Consider the following 21,273-nt stretch of genomic DNA (forward strand, 5'->3'; position numbering starts at 1 on the left):
TAACTGGCGAATCAGGCGAACCTGATGAAAAATCCTCCCGGTCACGGCCGTCAAGTGCTCTTCTAAAGACAGCCGTGAGTCCAGGAGGACGCCCAAGTTACGAGCCCTTTCCGTGGGGGCCAATGATTCGCCCCCAATAGCCAGCGATGGCGCCAGCTGACTATATCGGGACGTCGGAAACCACAGCCACTCGGTCTTGGATGGGTTGAGCCTGAGCCCGTTTCTCCCCATCCAGATCCGTACGGCCTCCAGGCACTGGGACATCACTTCCAGGGCATCGTTGGGGTGGTCCGGGGTGGAGATGTACAGCTGGGTGTCGTCAGCGTACAGATGGTACTTCACCCTGAAACCACGGATGATCTCGCCCAGCGGCTTTACATAAATGTTGAACAGAAGGGGCGAGAGAACCGATCCCTGCGGCTCCCCACATATAAGGGGCCTCGGGGTTGATCTCTGCCCCCCTGTCAACACAGACTGCGACCGGTCAGAGAGAAAGGAGGAGAACCACCGTAAAACGGTGCCTCCCACCCCAACCCTTCCAGCCGGTGCAGCATGATACCATGGTCGATGGTATCAAAAGCCGCTGAGAGGTCTAACAGGACCAGGACAGAGGAGCAACCCCTGTCCCGAGCCCTCCAGAGATCATCAACCAACGTGACCAATGCCGTTTCCGTGCTGTACCCAGGTCTGAAGCCCGACTGGAACAGATCTAGATACGACGCTTCATCCAGGTACTGGGGTAGCTGTCGCGCAACCACACTCTCAACAACCTTCGCAACGAAGCAAAGGTTGGAGACTGGACGATAATTAGCCAATACTGCCGGGTCCAGGGAAGGCTTCTTGAGGAGAGGCCTTACCACCGCCTCTTTCAGGGCGGCGGGAAAGACACCCTCACCCAACGAAGCATTTATAATCCCCTGGAGCCAGCCTCGCGTCACCTCCCGGGAAGCCAGCACTAACCAGGAGGGACACAGGTCCAACAAACATGTGGTCGCGTTCAATCTACCCAGAATCCTGTCCACGTCATCTGGGGTCACAGGATCAAACTCATCCCAGATAACAGTCTCAAGACCTGTCTCCATCACCCTCTCTGGATCTATCCCGTCAGAGTCCAGACCTGCCCGAATCTGAGTGATTTTGTCATACAGATACTGAACAAAATCCTCGGCTCTTCCCTCCAAGGGGTCCTCCCGCGCTTCCTGGTGGAGCAGGGAGCGGGTCACCCTAAACAGGGTGGCCGGGCGATTATCTGATGACGCAATAAGAGCAGTAAAATGAGAACATTTTGCTGCTTTTATCGCCACTAGGTAATTCCTAATATGAGATCTTACCAGTGTTCGGTCAGATTCAGAAAGACTAGCCCTCCAACAGCTCTCTAGGCGTCTTTTCCGGCGCTTCTTCTCCCTCAGCTCCTCGGTGAACCAAGGAGCCAGGCGAGAACGGCGCCGGGTCAGAGGCCGCAAAGGCACGACTCGATCCAGGGCTCCAGCAGCCGCCCTATCCCAGGCGTCCACTAGGTCCCCAGATGAGGCGTGAGCCAGAACCTCCGGGATTGGCCCAAGCTCCATCTGGAACCTATCAGGTTCCATCAGGCGCCTGGGGCGGTACCATCTTACCGGTTCCGCCTCCCTGCAGCGGGGTGCCGCGGTTCGAAGGTCAAGGCGAAGGAGAGAGTGATCTGACCATGACAAGGGCTCGATGACTATATCCCCTAGCTCGAGATCACTCAACCACTGTCCAGAGACAAAAACCAAGTCCAGTGTGTTTCCCCCAGTGTGCGTAGGGCCATGAATTAGTTGGGTCAGGTCCATGGCCGTCATGGAAGCCATGAACTCCCGAGCCACCTCAGACGCCTCACCCACGGATGGCAGGTTGAAATCCCCCATGACCATAAGTCTGGGGGTATCAACCGCCACCGCGGCAATAACGTTGAGTAGCTCGGGCAGGGCTGCCGCCACGTGGCAGGGAGCCAGGTACGTGATCAGCAAGCCCATCTGAACCCCGTGGCCCCACTTCACAAGGAGGGACTCACAACCAGCTGTCTGAGGTACAGTGGTCTCCCTCGGCCTAAGGCCTTCTCTAATAATAACCGCTACTCCCCCGCCCCTCCCCTGCGACCTTGGCTGATGGAATGCGTGGAAACCTGGTGGGCACATTTCTACCAGAGGGACCCCTCCCTCTGGGCCCAACCAGGTCTCCGTAATACCCGCCAGGTCCGTTCCCCCCTCGTAAACAAGATCACAGATGAGGGGGGCTTTATTTACTACAGACCTGGCGTTGCACAACATCAGGCGAAGGCCCGGGCCCTGAAGGTCTGTACTACCTGGAGAACGGGTGGAGCCTTGGGGGCCGGAGCACTCTACCGCTTGAAGACAGCGGGTGCGTGCTCCCTTAACATGATATGGCCCCCTGCTCCCGCCATATCTACCTCTCCCACACACAGTACCGATGGTAGAAACGCAGTCTGGACCAGCTCGACCCCCTCCGGATCCCCCACCACCCCCGCCGAACGTCCTGGCCAAGCCCGACTCTCCCCCTAGTGGGTTATCCCCCAAACCCTAATTCCAATCCCACCCCCCTCCCCCTCCCAGAACCCCTTAAAAGTTTAAACAAGGACAATTTTAAAAAACCCCGCAGCCCCCTCTTTGCGGCATGCCACCTCTCGGGACTCCAGAGCCCGTCATCGAGGTAGGCCCTCGATAGAATGGAGGGCCAAGCCTGCGAGAGGGGGGAGTCTCGCAGACCAAGAAGCTCCGCTGCTGAGTACATTAATCATAATGGGTGACACAACCATATCCTGAGGGTGTATATAAAGGACCGAGGAGAAGACAAAGAGATGGGGGGAAATCTCAGAGACATATTTGCAGGACCAAGTCCCCTGTCCCCTCACAACAGAGGACATAGTCCAAAGCCAGGACGACCACAGTTCCAAGGGGGAAATAGATCCAACCACCCTCTCACGGTGGTTAGGTCAGCTGGACAGCCCCCTCTTGTGGTGGGGTGGCAGCAATGAACCGATGCATATAGACAGCGTCCGGGGGTCCGGTCCAAAAATCGCCCTCTCACGGCGTTTTGTCCGGTGGTAAAGACCGATGGTAAAGTCCCCTCGCTGGTAAAGTCCCCTCGCTGGTAAAGTGCATATATGTAGAAAGCTGGTAAAGTGCATATATGTAAAAAAGCGTCCCGGTTTAGCCCCCAGGGGCTCTGACACCTGGCCACCCTCTCACGGTGGTCAGGCAATGTCTAGCCCGCTCAGCCGACGGGATGCAGCCATGTACCGGTCTCCCATTCAGGTGGAAATAGCCCTCTCCAGAGTCAGGGGGGTTCAGAATAGTAATAGAGCATAGCGCCAATGAGTCCCACAGGCTGACAGTTGGTCCAGGTGGGCCCAGTTCTAAAGAGGGAACGCTGGGGGAGAGAGAAATGGGGCAGAAATGGGGCAGTTTTCTCGAGCCCCCAGCCCCCCCCCCCCACAACCACAAATTGAGGCCTCCCAGGGCCCAGAAGATCACTCCGGGTCTTTTTCGCCCCAACCGTGGTTGCAGGTCTCCCAGTCCTGTTGGTTTGTTGCCCCCCCAGCTCCTTTTCCAAAGGGGGGGTCCCCAGCGCCGTCTGACCGTCAGCTTGCCTCCACAGCAACCGCCATCACCGCTGCCCCCGCGCCCTTGTCGCCAGCCCCCGAAAGAGCCTGGTGACGTCCCAGAGATCTTCAGGGGGTGCCCAACACATCTTGCAACCCTTCGGGCAACCCCCCCGGGCTTGGAAAACTCGCCGCGCGGCGGGCGCCCCCGGCACAGCGCCGCTCCAGTTAATTGCTGGCCTCCGGCTGTTAGAAAAACGCCGCCGACGTTGCCGACGCCCAGCTGATCAGCCTGACGCTCCATGCATCGCCCCTTCCTCTCTGCTCAGTCACGGAGGGAAAGAGCAGGAGTGCTGGCCAGGAGCTCCCCTGACTGGTCCTGGGGTCGGAGCTCTTCAAAACGACCCCCAAAGGACCCAAAGGGTAGGTCGGCGCCCCATCCTCAGATCGTGATCCCAGCGGGCGCCGCCATCTTGGACATGCGCATGAGGAATATAATTTTAAATGGATAGGAAAATCATATATAATATAAGGATACATAGAATTTCATATATAATATATAAGGATACATACAATTTTAAAGACAAACATTCAGATGAAACCAGAACTTCTTTTATAATGGTATAGGCATATTAATATCCATAAAATGTTGCCATAATTTTAGATAGAAAAGTGGCATTGTATCAAACTAATTTTTAGTATGGCAATTACCTTAATATTCAGTAGAGGTTGAATTTCTCTCACAACTGTATTTGAAGAGTCATAAATCTTGTTGCCAATTTTTACTTGTTCCAGAAGGGGTACTGGACGGAAGTCTGTATGGTACAATTCTGCATTTAGCCAGGAAGCCAGAAGATCCAAGTTAGGAAGGGTGGCACTCATTCCTATGATTTGTATTTTGTTACAAAAAGACTCTTCCATGTTTTGTCTGCAGGAATAAACAAACCTATTTTGAATTTTGAAAACTGATTCCACTTCATAATTATTTATAGAATTAAAATATAAAATTATTTATAGTATTAAATAACATTGATGTGATGGTCATTAGTTTTACAAAATGAACTCTGTGTATACTGTCTATCAACAATTATTACTTCCTACTGACAGGGGTGCATGGATAGTGGAGATGGATTTATATACTGGTATTATCAATTTATATTGCTGCCTATCTTGCAATTACAACACTGGTTGATATACACGGAGTTAAAAAACAAAAACAGCAATTACTAATAAAATAATATTGTCCAAGCAGAAGCCCAACTCAACTATAAAGAATACAAAATCATACTGACACAATCTCCTAACCTTCAGCACTCATGCCAAGGGAACATCTGGTCTTCAAGGACTTAAGAAATGCTACCAGGGTTATGGCCCTGCAAATCTCAAAGGGCATGGTGTTCCAGAGGGCACACATTATGACAGAGACAGAATGCTTCCTGAGTCCTTCAAAAAGGCATTGGTTAATAGAGAGGGCTGGGAGCAATGCCCAATCTACTGGACATAACGGGAAGAAACTATCATGGAGAGTTAATTCTGAAAACAACTTAACTCCTATCACGAGGAGCTATATGGACAGTATCTTGAAATTCACTTAGAAGCCCAATGAAAACTAATGCAACTTGTGGAGCAGCAATGTAACATGGAAGCAACTGCCTGTACTGCTGTGTTCTGGATAGGTTGTAACTTTTGAGGGATCTTCAAAGATAGCCCTTTGTAGAGTGACCATAGGGTGCAAAACTTGAAGTCTTAAACTTCTCCCAAAAACTATCTACTAGCCTACTTAGTAGTTTAGCAGTTTCCTTTGCCATTACACAACTTCCACAGTACAACTCTTTTGGCATCTTCTCCCTAACCCTGCTGTAAGAGAGAACAAAACATTTTTTTTAGCAAGGCTGCATAAGAGGGATATTTCCCCCGCCACAGGTCCTCATTGTGGTGCAGAGGTTTCCTAGGAGGGATTTGCAAAGAACACTAGGATTGTATGCTAACAGCTAAAGCAAGCAGCCTTCTATAACGGTCAGCAATGATATAGAAAGATGTTGGAAGCAGAAGATCATTTTCATGACAATGGCAAAGTCATTTCATACTGCTTGGGAGAAGGCAGTGGTACTACACTTCTAGTTTACCAAGAAAAATACTTGAGTAGATAAGATAAAGTAATTAAGAATATAGAGTTGGATGATAAACTCTTCGGATTAGATGGCACTCAACATGCTATTGAGGAAGAAGTAAGGTTGGAGTACTAATGATGTTATGAGGTAGCTAGATTAAAGCCCTTCAGTTGCTGATGTTGCCATGCAAGAAAAGAAAATCTGAAGCTGCAAAGATAGAACTAAAGTGGGAACATGGAACATATTGTAAGAAGCATAAAAAAGATGGAAAGGCTCGATATGGTGAAAACTGAAAAAAAAATTGACTTTTTAAGTAACAGCAAATTGAAAAGACTAGAATTGGACATTTTCAGTCAATCATAGTTTATTACTCAAGACACAAAAAACAAAGAATGGTGTAGACAAATATGCAAGAAAGATGTGTTGTTTATGGTTGGGGACTACAATGTCAAACTTAGAAACAGCAAGGAAGAAAGTGTAATTGGACTGCATAGCCTAGAAAACTGAAATGAAGCAGGAGGATGACTTATCAGTTTCTGTCAATCTCTTTATTTCTAACAGTCTTCAAAGCAACCAAAGGAACACGAACATAACAAGACAAAATACACAAAAATCAAACTGGCTATATTATTGGTAAAAGGAGGTAAAAAATCTCAGTTAAAACAGGAAAGTGGGTTTTGATTATGGTCACTAGATAAAGACTACCTATATACAGTTTTTTATCATTGGCCTCAGCAGGTGTTACTACCTGGCTAATCTCACAAACTAAACAGAATTGCCTAATTAAGACTGGGTGGAACATCACCAGATTATATCAGGGTGTAGATATAAATAAAAAGAAAAGTGGATTGTAATTTATTGAATACTTATTTATATAAAGTGAAGAGGCATTCTAAGTGAGAGTCAAACATCCTTCAAATAATAAACAACAAAATATATTAGAGACAATTCCTCTTAAACAAATATATATACTTAACAGCTTTCCCAGAATCCAAGTTAAACACATTAAGAGTATATCTAAGCAATGATGCATCCATGATTTAGATATTCATTCCAAAATAAGTCTAATTAGAAGTGATCATTAAAAAGTGTTTATGGCTGCTAAGCAAATTATTTAACATTTTAACAAAATTCTTAACCCCAGATAGGTTTGTTTTAAAAGATCAAACAGTAAAGAAATCATGATTTTTCATGCTACCTACTTGTTCTTTATTCTTTTAGTCAAAAAACAAATCTTTGCCAGCAGAAGTTCTAATAAATATCCTCTTTGAGAATCTCCTAACATGTGCAATTCATCCACAACAACTATTCCTATAAAAAGGGATGTAGAGATGGGAGAATGGAATATGCGTATTTTAATTAGTCTCTATACCACTCTTTGTCAAAGTAGATTCCAAAACAGCATCAATTATAAAAGGAAAAATAAACTATCAATTACCTTAAAACAAACTGTATGTACTGTATTCACTACAAAGTCACGTTTTTTCCTTAAATAAGGAGAAATACTTGGATTGCGTTCACCAAATGGAAAATACTATTGTAAACAATAACGTAAGCATTACATTATTGTAAACAAGGGTAGCAAGTAAGATGCAAATAATGCAAGTAGCTGACAGAAAACATCTTCAGTTCTTTCCATCCTACTGAAAATAAAGATTCTCATGTTTTAAAATGGACCCTTTAAAAAAGCTAGAAGTTGCTTAGAAGCATGGGAAGCATATTCCATGCGTAGGAACCATTCATATGCATGGAAAGTAAAAAGATGGAATGGCGCTAGCAAATTACATTCTATTTCCTCCTTCAATGATTATGCTGTGGTCTATGGCAGAATTTCATGAAAAATAGACTAGAATTCACAAGACATCTTTAAAAAATCATATTTTCATGTGAAAAATGAACTACTTTCCATTTTAAATTGACTTTTTCAAGATAAACATCGAGTCTTTGCTTCAATAATATTGGTAAAGGTATCATGCACAATATACTATATTTTTTACACTGTAAGATGCATTCCCCCCCCCAAAAAAAAGTGGCAGGAAATGTCTGTGCTTCTTATGGAGCGAATATTGCCTATCCCTACTGCTCACAGCCGCCTATCGGGGGTTGGATCAGCCTCCAGGAATACCGCCAATCAATTGTTCCAGGCAGCTGGGATCACTGACGCCTATTGCCACCTGTTGCCACCATCGTTGAACGGCAGTGGCGGCAACAGGAGGCAATAGGCAGCAGGGATCCCCGACACCTGGAACAGCTGATCAGAGGTATTCCAGGAGGCTGATCCAACCACCGATAGGCAGCGGTGAGCATCAGTGATAGCCAAGAAACGCTGGCAAAGGCTCCAGCATTCCCCGGTGCAGTCAGCAGACACAAGAGGAGGCAGCAATAGTGACATTTCTGGTCGGCCAACCCGCTGATTGGTGGGGCTATGGGAGGCCAGGATCCAGCTGTCACTCAGCTGACCAATGGTGGGAGCAATGGAACAGAGCCCTGATGAGCCACGTGCTGGGGCTGGGAGGCAGATTTTATGTTTTCCTGTTTTCCTCACCAAAAGCTAGGTGCATCTTATGGTCTGGAGCGTCTTATAGTGCAAAAAATACAATACATTTTGTAGTCCATTGTGCAATTTAAATAAATATAAATACACATTTCTCAAGTGGAAAAAGTAAATAATCACTAAAAACAACAACCCTACAATGGAAAATTCTGGAATGACCAAGACAAACTCCAGCTCTTAATCCCATTAAGATATTGCAGGGTAATTTGAAATGGACTGTGGCTGTAAGAAATCCTTTTTTAATGTTGCACAGGTGAAAAAATTCTGAAGCAGTAGGAACAAATTTCTCCCAGTTGACAACAGGAACTGGTAGACAATTATAAGAATTTTTTTGAAGATTTTTTTTTATGACAAAGGGGACAATGCGAGATATAAGATCCAAGGGGGTACTTACTTTTTCCACAGAGGAAATGATATATGGTTTTTTTTCTTGAAAATATGATTGGAAAGTGAAAAATTGACTTTACTTGTTCAGTTGCATCATCTTTATCTTTATAGTTTGAATGAAGATAAAATATTGATATGTCCACATGTTAAAAAAATATTTACATGGAACATTCTTGCTTTTTCACATTGCTGTACAGAGAGCAGGCATGCACAGGTTATTCCAAATCATTTTCTTATTCCAAATCATTTTCAGCAAATAGTTTTAATTTTCTCTCCTTCCCAATCTAGCTATCCCTTATTTATATTTCTACAATATTCTTTTTCATATTTTTGTCTTTGCAAGAGAGTATGGGATGTATGTGAATATATATGTTGTCTGTTTGCGAGGGGAAAAACTGGCTTGTGTGTGCGTGTAAAAAATAGAAACATCAAAGATATAACATATATATTTAGTGTATAATTTTTTAAAGCCAAATCTTTTGATTGTAAACAAAATGTGTTACAGAAATGGTTATCATGCAGAAAAAAGGATGTACCCAAGTAAACAATTTGTTTCTCATTATTTCTCTTTAAATTAATATTTGTCAACTTACCCAGAAAGTCAAGAGTTTTCTCATCTATGAGTCTATTGACCAGACCATTGGCTCTCTCAATAGTACAGACTGCAACATCCAGTGCAGAAAAAGGGACTGAAGGAGAAACACTGCCTATATAACCTTCCACTTGCACACCCTCTTCTTGGAACATAGCCTATTTTTCAGAAAGAAGCACATACATACAGGTAGTGTTCAAAACCAGCCCTACATTTCATTCTAAAATTATTTACAACCTATAAATAGAATGTTAAGATGGGGTTGTTTCAATGTTGATACTTATAAACTGCCCATTCTTTGGCAAGTAAATAGACAATAAATCTCATTAAATAATTACTTTCCTTAACTCTCAAATGAGAATATATGTGACCTACCGTATTTTTCAGAGTATAAAATGGACCTTTCCCCCCCAAAAAAGAGGGTGAAAATCTGGGTGTGTCTTATACTCCGAATGTAGCCCCCCCCCCAGCTTCTCAAACAGAGGTTTCAGAGGCTGAAAAAAATATCAGAAACGAAGCTTCAGAAAAGAAGCTCCCACACAGAGCTTCAGAGGTTTTTTTTCTGAAGCTCTGTTTCGGAGGCTTTCAGAGGCAGGAAAAAGAGTTTTTTCTGAAACAGAGTTTCAGAAGTTTCAAGGAACCAAGGAACCTGTTGCTAAAATTCACCTCTGGGAACAGCTGATTGAGGGTATTCCAGGAGGCTGATCCACCTGCCAATCAGCTTTTTTCTTATTTTCCTCCTCAAAAACTAAGGTGTATCTTATACTCCGAAAAATACGGTATGTTGCTTCAAGATCACTTGATGTCACACATCAAGATCATTGCCCCATTCCAGTTTTTAAGAACAACATGCAATCCATAGCAACTAAGCAAATTCTCACTGCAATTTTAAACCATACCTGTAAGTAATATTTCTTCTCTTTTGCCACAGAGATAAAAGGGAGAATGAACAATGCTTTCTTCCGTGTTTCTAAAACTCTCTTCAATATGAGTAATTCAGCAACAAGTGTTTTCCCCGCACTGGTAGGAGCTGAAAGCCATTGGAAAAAAGGCATCAATTTACATAAAAAAATTCACAGCTAAGACTTTTTTTTTCATTCAAGAACTTCTAAAATTATAGACTCTTCACAGAAAAACAAAAACTCATGATTTATATAATGATGGTTTCATTAAAGACTATAGCAGATTAACTTGTATGGGAAATTGATATAGGGATCCGGAATATAATTTCACTTAGATATACCCTGTTTCCCACAAAATATGATATCCCTTGATAATAAGCCCAATTGGGCTTTTGAGCGCATGGCAATAAGGCCAAGCGCTTATTTCAGGGTTCAAAAAAATATAAGACATGGTTTTATTTTCAGGTACTAAGTCCTTCTTTTCTTTGAACAAAGACGCTTTCAAGATTATATTATTATAGTATCATAGCTTCCCAGAGTTGGACAGCAAGTTTGATGAATGAATAAATAAGTCTATGGAGATTCTCAGTCATCCAGGTCATGACTGCCCCAAAGGTGCTTTTTTCCAAAGGTAATTTGGACTTCGTTTTTTCTTCGTTTTTTGCTTCTCATCCAAAAACCTTCTTCAGTTCTGACCCAGAACCACAATGATCCAGAACTGAAGAAGCTTCTTGGATGAGAAGTAAAACATCTTCAAGGAAAAACAAAGAATCCAATTCCCTTTGGAAAAAAGCACCTTTGGGAAAATAAATACCACATAACAAGAAATTAGGATTCCAGTAGTTCTTGTGGTATCTGTTTTCTGTTCTCCCTTCGTTGAAGAACTGATATCCCTATGAATGTCAATTGGAGAATTTCTCTTTATCTAATACAATATTTTTTTCTACAGCTACTAGCTTGGAAAACATACTTATCAAGCAACAATGTTTTTTATAGAGTATTAACATACATCTTGTCCTCAAACTTTCTGTAAGAGTTATTCAAAAGTTGGAAGAATATTAGTATCATTTAAGAAATAAATTTTGTTCATGTTTTTCCAACTTTCCCATGCTTAAAATGTAATCCAAATCCATGTCATTTGACATTACCAAAGAAACTGCCATTAAAATTAATTTATAATAGAAACAGAAAGGGGAAGCATACTAAATAGTTCAGTAAAAATTGTCTAAATTGTTCTTCCTTAAATCCTATAATTAAAAAAAAACTGCAGAAAAAGGGAAAAAATAACAGTAAATATTTTTATTAACACTACTCTTACCTGAGTAGACTAAGTTCCTTCCTTCCAATACTTGATCAACCATCAAGCACTCTGCTTGCCATTGGAACATACGAACTACTCCCAAACCATGATATTTCTCCAGGACTGTTTTGGGAAGCCCCCAGTTTGCTAACAATAGTTTGTCACTATTGTCATCAGGAACATCCACATTTTGACATGGTCCTAAGTGGAAATCCAGCATTACATTAGCACTTTGCTACTGTAGGTAGAACACACAGTATAGGGGATTAACAAATATGAAAAAGTTGTAGTGATTTAAAAACTAATCAATTATAGTTTATAGTTGGAAGATCAATAAGAACTGACTTTTGCTCCTTGGATAGGATAGTCATAAATATCCATAGAAAATAATGGGAGCTGAGAATTACTACAGTATTAGATGACAAGGCTTCCTGGTAATCAGTGTGAGTTACTGATAACACAGATAACATTTAATTGTTTTTCACAGAAATTTATGCAATTTTTGAACTATTTAATATGAATAAATATCAGAGGTTTTAGGGGAACAATATTTTTGTTGGTCGCGCAGGAACCAAGTATATAGATTAGGTTTGGCATGTTTGTCCACCTATCAAGTCCCTCCCAAGGACCTGGAATAGGCAGATCTTGTTTGGCAGTGTTAAGGGTATCATGACAGGATGTAAAGCTCCAAATAAAACTGCCTTTTGCAATTGACTGATGGTGATTTTATCAATGTATTATTATTTGAATTATTGAAACTGTTTGAATGGAGATGCCTTGAGAAAAAAATAATGCCTCCATTTTACAAAATTACAAATGAAAAACAACAGAAAATTGTTAATATGCAAGCAACTAGAAGTAACAACAACCAATATATTATTGGAAACAGCAAAGTCACAAGTAGGCTCACAACACTTTCTGAACAATTTATTTAAAGAGAATTAAAATAAAAGTGCTGGCTTGGTATGAAATTCTTCTAAACTTCATGTGAGAAAGTATGAACTCACTTCCCAAAGTCCTAGGGAAACTCTTCCCTCCATCCAGCTGAAAACTCACTAAATTTATAGAAGAGAATCAATTGCTGTTTCTCAGTGCTGAAACAGGACAAAAACGGTAATGTGACTCAAAGTGGGAATGTTGAGACAGACATAATTAAAGCTGCATAATTTAGTTGGCACCCTTCTTTATGATCCTGGTTAATGCTGTTGTGGAAAAAAAATCTTTCTCCAAAGATTCCACTACAGCTGAACTAGCTAGCATCTGTATATTCTGAGCAACTGCAGTTGCATCAAGGTATGGTATCCTTGTGTGCATTTGTTCTTTTTCTATGTATGCACATGTAAATATGCAATCTCTAACTCACAAGGCACTTTATATACTGTATCCTTTAGTTTTGACAAAAATGCCTATCCTGAATCTATGATAACCAGTTGTCAGAGGGATGCAAAATAAATCTGACAGATAAATATATCACATAATGCTTTTGTTTATCAACTAATAGAACAAAATGTTTTCCAGAGTATGAATTAGTTCGATAAAGCAGAATTTAGAAATTATTAAAGAGGTTTAAGTACTGTAATTCATTTTGAATTGAGGTGTCTTTTTAGATGCGATAACATAAATACTGCATAAATGATTTTTTAAAATTCAATTTTAAATCATACAAAGGAGAAACATAGTTAGAGCAGAAATCTTATTTAATGGTTAGAAATTTGCCCATAAACGATAGTTTCAAAGATAAATCTTCTGCCTTATGACTATTCAGGAAAATGTGTGATACGATAAGAAAAATAAAATTAATTAATTAAATTTTAAATAAATTTTAAATAAAATTTAACAGCTATCATTTATTGGATTGATTTAAGAATTCCCATGTGTAGAAAACAGTAATAGTTTAGAGCTCTCTTTTACGCAGCTGATGCTCCAGAACACGTGTCTGCAGTCCCATTCTGCACAATGACCATTTGACATTTTAAGTCAGCAAAAATTGTAACCAAAAAAATCATCTCTGGCTACTGCATGCTTTATTTGCAGCTCAGGCTTAGCATGCATCACCTGCAATGAAGCCTAACTAATAAACCTTTATTTTAGCCATTATTTTTTCCCAGGCGTTCAGCTCACAAATACATTTCTTATATTTCTCATCCCTTTGAGACTGAACTGAACTGAACCCGCCCGGCTACGGGTTCAAAACTTGCTTGCCTTGCAAGCCGCGAGTCCGGCCTCTGGAGCTCTCTAAACCGGCAGGTGGGGTGAGCACTGGGCCCCTCGTGGCCTCTTCACAGGGGGAAAAGGGGGCCGGGACAGCCTCCAGGAGCCACGGCCTTGGTTCTTCCACGCAGCCCCTCTCCGCCGCCATCCTCCCGCCTAACCGTTCAAACCGCCCGGAAGTGTCGTCCTTTACTGGCGACTCCCCATAAAAGCCTCGCCCAAATACTTCAGGAACGGCGGACACGCATCTCATTCGCAGTTGCGCATCCATAGAGATATCCGAGGGGATCCGGCATTGGGTCTAACCCGCGACTTTGTCTCTCCCCTTAAACTTTGCTGCTCACATAAATTCGGATTCAAAAGCGTTGCGGACGCTAGATCGGCCTCCTGCAAACTCTCGTCTCGAGGAGCACCCGCTGAAGAGGCACGGGAAACTTTGCCCAGGCTCCTCAAGAGATGAGAGTTTGCAGGGGGCCGATCTAGAGTCTCCAATGGACAGCAAAGCCAGGGTTAACTCCGGCTGCTTCTCTCTGCTGTAGTGCTTTCTGGACGCGGTTTACCACTCCGAGCCTCAAGCCCCAAGCGCCCCATCATCAGTCCCCCGCAGCAGCTCCCCTCCAGCCGGCAGGTCTAGCCCAGCGCTAGCTCTCGTATGCCAAGCCGAGCCCTTCGTCTATTTCAAGCCATCCCATATCAGGGGGACCCCACCAAGTCCTCACCACCCCTTCCATCCTTCTGCCCCCAGCCAGCCTTTTGGATGAGGTGGAAATACTGGATCTTCAGAGGTTGGGTGGCTACGGCCAGGAAGAAAAGGAAGAGGAGCAGCAGCGGTTCCAGGAGTAGGAGGAAACCTCCTCCTCCTGGAAATATCCTTGAGGTATCTTTTGCCCAACTTTTCCAGACAAAGCCAACTGGCTCTTTCCCTTTCTTTCCCTGTGGCTCTTTCTGGGGGGGAAAAAAGACCCCTTCCTCTTTTTGTACCCAGATGGCGCTTTCCAAAGCTGGCTTTTCCAGTGTTAGCTGCCCAAATCCCCTTTGATTGTGATTTTTAAAAATTATTATTATTTACATCGGCCGACCCTTTCGGACATCTCAATTTTTCTCATTGATTTCCTCCCCCCAACCATTACTTTCCCAAGTCCTCCATTTGCTTCCAACCTTTTTTTTGCCTGTGCGATTTAAAAACAAAGATTTAGAAACACCGGGCTTTAAAGACTTCTCTTTGTATTGGATTGATGGATAAATCTCAGGCATGAATATGCCTATGCATTTAAAATGGGAATGAGTAGAAATTTTTAAAAGAAATTTAGCATGAAGTGGGGGGACTGAGATTTGTTAGCTTTGCTTTCTTTGCTGCATTTCCTTGATTATGTTGTGCAAAAAATAATAATGATGCACTGCTTAAGATTCTACGTTGATGCTGATTAAATTTAAAATAGGACAGTTATGAACAGTGTACTGTAATGTAGGGAAGAAATGGTAAAATGGAAAAAAGCTGTAGTGCTTCCTGTATGCGGTTTACTGCTCTGAGCCCCAAGTGGCAGGAGACAAGGACTGCCTTGGTGCCACCAGCTGGCGCAAATATACCGCAGCAAAGGCGGAATGCTGATACCACGCAAATGCAAGTAGCGCTTCACTCCCGCACCTTCCAGCCATCGCCACTGCTGCTTCAGCCCGCTTGGGTCGCCCCCTTCCCTTCTGCAACAGCACCATTATCTTGTTCCGGCCAGCAAGTGCTGCACTCCTTTTTATTTTATTTATTTATTTTATTTTATTTTATTTCTATAACCGCCCTACTCCCGAAGGACTCAGGGCGGTGCACAGCCAAACAATAAAACACATACATACAAAATTTAAAAGTAGAATAAAATCAAATTAAATAATTTTGGCCCCGACAAATTTAAAACCCCAAACTTTTAAAACCAATTTAAAATTGAATGTATAAAATACTAAAAGATATTTAAAAATTAAAAATCTTTTATAAAAGAGGGAGAAAATTAGGCCAGGCCCGCCTGGTGAAATAGTAAGGTCTTTAAAGCGCGGCGGAAGGTGCGCAGATCCGGGATCCTCCGTATCTCTGGGGGGAGCTCGTTCCAGATAGTAGGTGCCCCCACAGAGAAGGCTCTCCCTCTGGGGGCCACCAGTCGGCATTGTTTGGCTGACGGCACCTGGAGGAGCCCCTCTATGGGAGCGTACCAGCCGGTGGGAGGCTATTGGTGATAGTAGGCGGTCCCGCAAGTACCCAGGTCCTAAGCCATGGAGCGCTTTAAAGGTGGTAACCAAAACCCTGAAGCACACCCGGAAGACCACCAGGAGCCAGTGCAGCTCGCACAGGAGGGGTGTTACATGGGAACGCCATGTCGCTCCCATTACCACCCGCGCAGCCGCACTCTGCGCCAGTTGGAGCCTCCGGGTGCTCCTCAAGGGGAGCCCCATGTAGAGAGCGTTGCAATAGTCCAGGCGGGAGGTGACAAGGGCATGAGTGACCGTGCGTAACGAGTCCCGATCCAGAAAGGGACGCAACTGGCGAATCAGGTGAACCTGATGAAAAATCCTCCCGGTCACGGCTGTCAAGTGCTCTTCTAAAGACAGCCGTGAATCCAGGAGGACGCCCAAGTTGCGAGCCCTCTCCGTGGGGGCCAATGATTCGCCCCCAATAGTCAGTGATGGCGTCAACTGACTATATCAGGACGTCGGAAACCACAGCCACTCGGTCTTGGATGGGTTGAGCCTGAGCCTATTCCTCCCCATCCAGATCCGTACGGCCTCCAGGCACCGGGACATCACTTCAAGGGCATCGTTGGGGTGATCCGGGGTGGAGATGTACAGCTGGGTGTCGCCAGCGTACTGATGGTACTCCACCCCGAAACCACGGATGATCTCGCCCAGCGGCTTCACATAAATGTTGAACAGGAGAGGCGAGAGGACCGACCCTTGCGGCACCCCGCATATGAGGGGCCTTGGGGTTGACCTCTGTCCCCCTGTCAACACAGACTGTGATCGGTCAAAGAGAAAGGAGGAGAACCACCGCAACACAGTGCCTCCCACCCCTAACTCTTCCAACCGGTGCAGCATGATACCATGGTTGATGGTATCAAAAGCCGCTGAGAGGTCTAACAGGACCAGGACAGAGGAGCAACCCCTCCAGAGATCATCAACCAACGCGACCAATGCCATTTCCGTGCTGTACCCGGGCCTGAAGCCCAACTGGAACGGATCCAGATACGTTGTTTCATCCAGGTGCTGGGGGAGCTGTTGCGTGACCACACTCTCAACAACCTTCGCCACAAAGCGAAGGTTGGAGACCGGACGATAATTTACCAACATTGCCGGATCCAGGGAAGGCTTCTTGAGGAGAGGCGTCACCACCGCCTCTTTCAAGGCGGCGGGAAAGTCACCCTCACCCAGCGAAGCATTTATAATCCCCTGGAGTCAGCCTCGTGTCACTTCCCGGGAAGCCAGTACTAACCAGGAAGGACACGGGTCTAATAAACAAGTGGTCGCGTTCAGTCTACCCAGAATCCTGTCCACGTCCTCAGGGGTCACAGGGTCAAACTCATCCCAGATAACATTCTCAAGACCTGCCCCTGTCTCTCCCCCTGAGACTACCCAGTCGGAGTCCAAATCTTCCCGAATCTGAGTGATTTTTTCATACAGATACTGAACAAAATCCTCGGCTCTACCCTCCAGTCATCCCGGAGCAGCTCCAGGATGACTAAAGGGCCAGTCCTTGACTACCACAGCTCTGGAAAATGGGACTGACTTTACCACCAATGTCAGCAAGCCACCGTCAGTCTGCCCGTCTTCATTTTCCTTCACTCAGATTGACCAAGCTTCTTGAGAGAAGGAACACAAAAGAGATTTCCAGAAGCAAACAGGTTGGCCCAAAAGGTGGCTGAGCCTCCCCCCCCCAGTGGTCCACAGGATTTAAATTATTGGTCCCTGAGGTCCAAAAGGTTGGAGACCCCTGCTCTAGCTTCCCTGTAGGTCTTTCACTGTCAGAAGAGAAGTGTTTCTATCTGTAATAGCCACCAACTAGCAAGGCTTTCACCATTCCTTTCAGCTGTGTGTTCTGGGAAAGAAGTGACAGTTCCTCAATGGTGATACAGATAAAAATAGGGCACCTCTTTGAAATTTCACTGGGATTCCAGGCCCTCTCCTTCAAGGTGCTCAGGTTCTCTAAGGTGTTTTCATATTCTTCAGGGGAATCCTTTGAATGACAAGAATTCCCCTGTGGCCACTCAAAGAAGTTAAAAAGAGATTCAGAACTGCTATTTCCATGGAATCAATTGACTTTAGAATAGAGAGGACTAATCAGATTTGAGGCATTATAAAGTGTATTAACACTTAGTGTGATCTTGATTCTATATCTCTGTTATTGCAGCCTAGGAGTTCATTAGCTTTTTTGGCAGCTGCAGCCCACTGCTGACTCATATTTAAGTGATTGTCCACTAGGACTCCCAAGATTTATATTATATATTTATATTTAATATATTTATAATACATAACACTCTGTCTCTCTCTCTCTCTCATGGATTTAATACTAATTGTATATGCTGATTTGTAAAGTGTCTCCAGTCTGAAAAATCCTAGATACCAATCCTAGATATGGGGTATTGTGTACCCTATAGTTAGCTTTCCTAATAAAAACAGTGTGCATGCAGCTATTCAAGATAAGCAAGCTTAAGAAACAGGCACAGCAGAATTCCAGGAATGTTCTTTATTGTTGTAGGGAAGAAAAGCAAAATCTTGAAACTTGGCAGAGTTTCTCTCTAACCCATTTTACATGATCCAAAATCAAGGTAGTGTTTTTTCATGTTTCTTTCTTATTCTTTCCTCTTCCTTAAAATTGAATAATCTTTTCTGAAAGTTCCCCCCACCCCCAATATATTCCTTCCTTCCCTGTTTAAGATTTATATTAAGATCTATAATATAAAGATCTATATTCATAAGTATACTGGGTACATGAAATATATACAGTAAGTAGTACACAAAAGTAATGATGTGCATTAAAAAACAAAACAAACATGAGTTTTGCTTTATGGTGGATGAATAACTGTTATATTACTGTTATATTATATTACAAAGTATCATTTAAACTACAAAGCATCTGATGAAATTGCCTACATTTTCCCTGTGGTATATACAAAAGAACTTTAAAAAAATAGAAGGCTAACAAAGGAACTGGTCCAAATACATCTCTGGGAAAAAGACCAGGACAACATGATAGAGATCTTTCGCTCTCTCTTTCATGTTCACACACATGTAGACACACACACACACCCCTTAATTTATTAAAACTGTATTATTCCATATGTTAAGAGATGCACAGTATATTTTAAAAATTCTATTTATGTTACAAAGGGAAAACAAACTTGAAGATACAGTAACTGCCTCTGTGAGTTCTCTTTGGAAAGGAAGCAAATAATACAATGTCTCTCACTGTTTGGCCAGTGCTTCCTGAATATCCTCAATACATCCACTTAGGTCCATTTTACTGAGAACCTGACTGATGCGCTCCATAGTAGCGTCATGGTTTGCCAATAGTCTCCATTCTTTTAGTGTCTCATATTGCGCATCCCGCCTATGCTGATGGTCCAAAAAAATCCTGTCAATTGTATTTTCACTCAGTCCCAGGTACCTCATAAATTCCTTCCATCGTAACACTGGTACAGCATTCATCACAGCATATAAAACCACAGGACCTGGGATGGGGGGAAACATACAGTTGAAAAAATGCATCTAACATTTTTATTCTTTCCTCAGTACCAGATTCTCTATGGTAAAGTTTTAGGTATATATAAGTATATTAGAAATAGAAGGCAACAACTTGAGCTCCCATATATTTATCTGAATAGAACAATTATGCAATAAAAACTTAAGGTGGAAAGATTAAATCCATTCCATTGACATTTTAACAACCCCCTCCCCACATTAATTATCTATACAGTATTCAGTATTTCTACCCAGATAAGTAATTCCAGGGGTGTCAAACTCACAGCCTGCGGGCCAGATGCGTCACACGCTGGCCACACCCACCCGTTTTAGCAAAGGCAAATAAAGTCATGATACATCACGTGATGACATGATGATGCAAGTTTGACACCCTGAGTTATTCTATAGCCATTAGCAAAACTATCTATTAGAAAAAATATTATTAATTTTAAAATGTCCACTATATTTGTCTGTTGTAGGATTCCTCAAGATCTAGATTCTGACAGTTTTTTAGCAATTTTTACTTTTAAATACCATACATTCAAGAAATAAATAGTATTTGCATAAATGTGTTCAACATAACCAGATGAGATTTCTTTTCATAGCTGCAAAATTACTATCACAAAATATTAAAAAACTAAAGTTCTTCATCATTCCTCTCATTGTGTTAGACACATTTATCCATGTGCTTAAAATGAATAAAAAGGAATTTCAAAGAGGAGCTTGAAACATAAATTGGGGCAGTGGATTTTAGCTGCTTATTATACATAAGGAATGTGTCAGGGAATTACGCAGCCGGTGTCCAAATGGAATCAGAGATGCTGACTTGAACCAGTTATATATAAATAAATATATTTACAATAAATAAGATAGGCAAACAGGAGCAGGAACATCATCAGGAAAATCACAGAGAGCACACAGAGGAAAAAAGGCAGGAAATAAGGAAACTGCCCCTTTACTCTCACAGCAACCAATCACAACTCATATTCCCTCATGCAGTGGCCACCTCTCTTCAGCCAATTAGCTATAACTCTGTGTTCTTACTCATTGTCCAACCCTTCCCTGCCCCAGCTACTAAATTCTAACAGAATGGTATTGTCCTGACAGAATCTAATACTAATTAAAACTGAGTTTGCTGAACATTTGAATTCTTAATCACGGGTATCAAACTTGCCACGTCACTGTCATCATGTGACATTTTACAACATTTTTCCCATTCGCAGAGCTGGGGTAGGCGTGGCCTGGGCGTGACGCACCCAGTCTGCGGGCTGCCAGCTTGACACCCCTGTTCTTAATTATATGAATTGATTTAACTGAGAAGTGACAATAATGTTTTAATTCAGTAGGGTTTTGTTTGTACAGGTAATCCTCCAGTTACGAATGTAATGGAGCCTGCCAATTACATTTGTAACCCAAGGATTCGTTGGGATGTGCAAATTACATCAAATGAACATGATCACTCCCTGCTTTCGCCCACTCATTAGCTAATCAAATGCGCAGGTCGTTAAGTACACATGAAGTATCTCAGAGTGGGGGAAACCATGGGAGGCCTAGTGATGGAACTAGGCCTAGTGATGGAACATGCTTCAGACCACCCAAGGCCTCCCACAACCCACTGAGATACTTCATGCTCCCTCCCTTGGGGGTCCCCATAATTGCTCTCCCCCCACCATCCTGCCGAGCCAGGTCACTTACCTTGTGAAGATCTATCAAGCTGTTAATGATTTTTTAAGGGGAACTGGGAGGAAGACCAAGGGGTTTGGGGGGATGAACCCACTACGGTCAGAGCCGAGCCCGGCACAGGGGGACGGTTTGGAGGGTGCAGGTCGAGGGATTGGGGAGGGGCTGGAGAACTATCCGGAGGAGGAATTTTCCATCAGCACGGTGAATGGGAGGGGCAGATATGGCGGGAGCAGGGGAC

The 21,273-nt window shown here is 43.3% G+C and overlaps 2 protein-coding genes across 2 annotated transcripts in view; both read right to left on the reverse strand.

Annotated features, from left to right (window-relative positions):
* POLQ (DNA polymerase theta) overlaps positions 1-13,908 on the reverse strand; it is a 76,081-nt gene extending 62,173 nt beyond the window's left edge. Inside the window, exons 1-6 of the mRNA XM_070935311.1 lie at positions 13,629-13,908; positions 11,445-11,627; positions 10,124-10,254; positions 9,226-9,382; positions 6,894-7,002; positions 4,292-4,508 (exon numbers count right to left, since the gene is read on the reverse strand). Coding sequence (XP_070791412.1) covers positions 4,292-4,508; positions 6,894-7,002; positions 9,226-9,382; positions 10,124-10,254; positions 11,445-11,627; positions 13,629-13,908 — 1,077 coding nt within the window. The remainder of the gene's footprint in view (positions 1-4,291; positions 4,509-6,893; positions 7,003-9,225; positions 9,383-10,123; positions 10,255-11,444; positions 11,628-13,628) is intronic.
* A 4,443-nt stretch (positions 13,909-18,351) lies between these two features.
* The window catches only part of LOC139311000 (tumor necrosis factor receptor superfamily member 1A-like), a 70,526-nt gene continuing 67,604 nt past the window's right edge, over positions 18,352-21,273 (reverse strand). Inside the window, exon 10 of the mRNA XM_070935313.1 lies at positions 18,352-19,342. Coding sequence (XP_070791414.1) covers positions 19,077-19,342 — 266 coding nt within the window. The 3' untranslated portion in view covers positions 18,352-19,076. The remainder of the gene's footprint in view (positions 19,343-21,273) is intronic.

Source organism: Pituophis catenifer, unplaced genomic scaffold, assembly GCF_029215685.1.
Source record: "Pituophis catenifer annectens isolate HBS135680 unplaced genomic scaffold, rPitCat1.0.hap2 SCAF_2, whole genome shotgun sequence".
Taxonomy (NCBI): Eukaryota; Metazoa; Chordata; class Lepidosauria; order Squamata; family Colubridae; genus Pituophis; species Pituophis catenifer.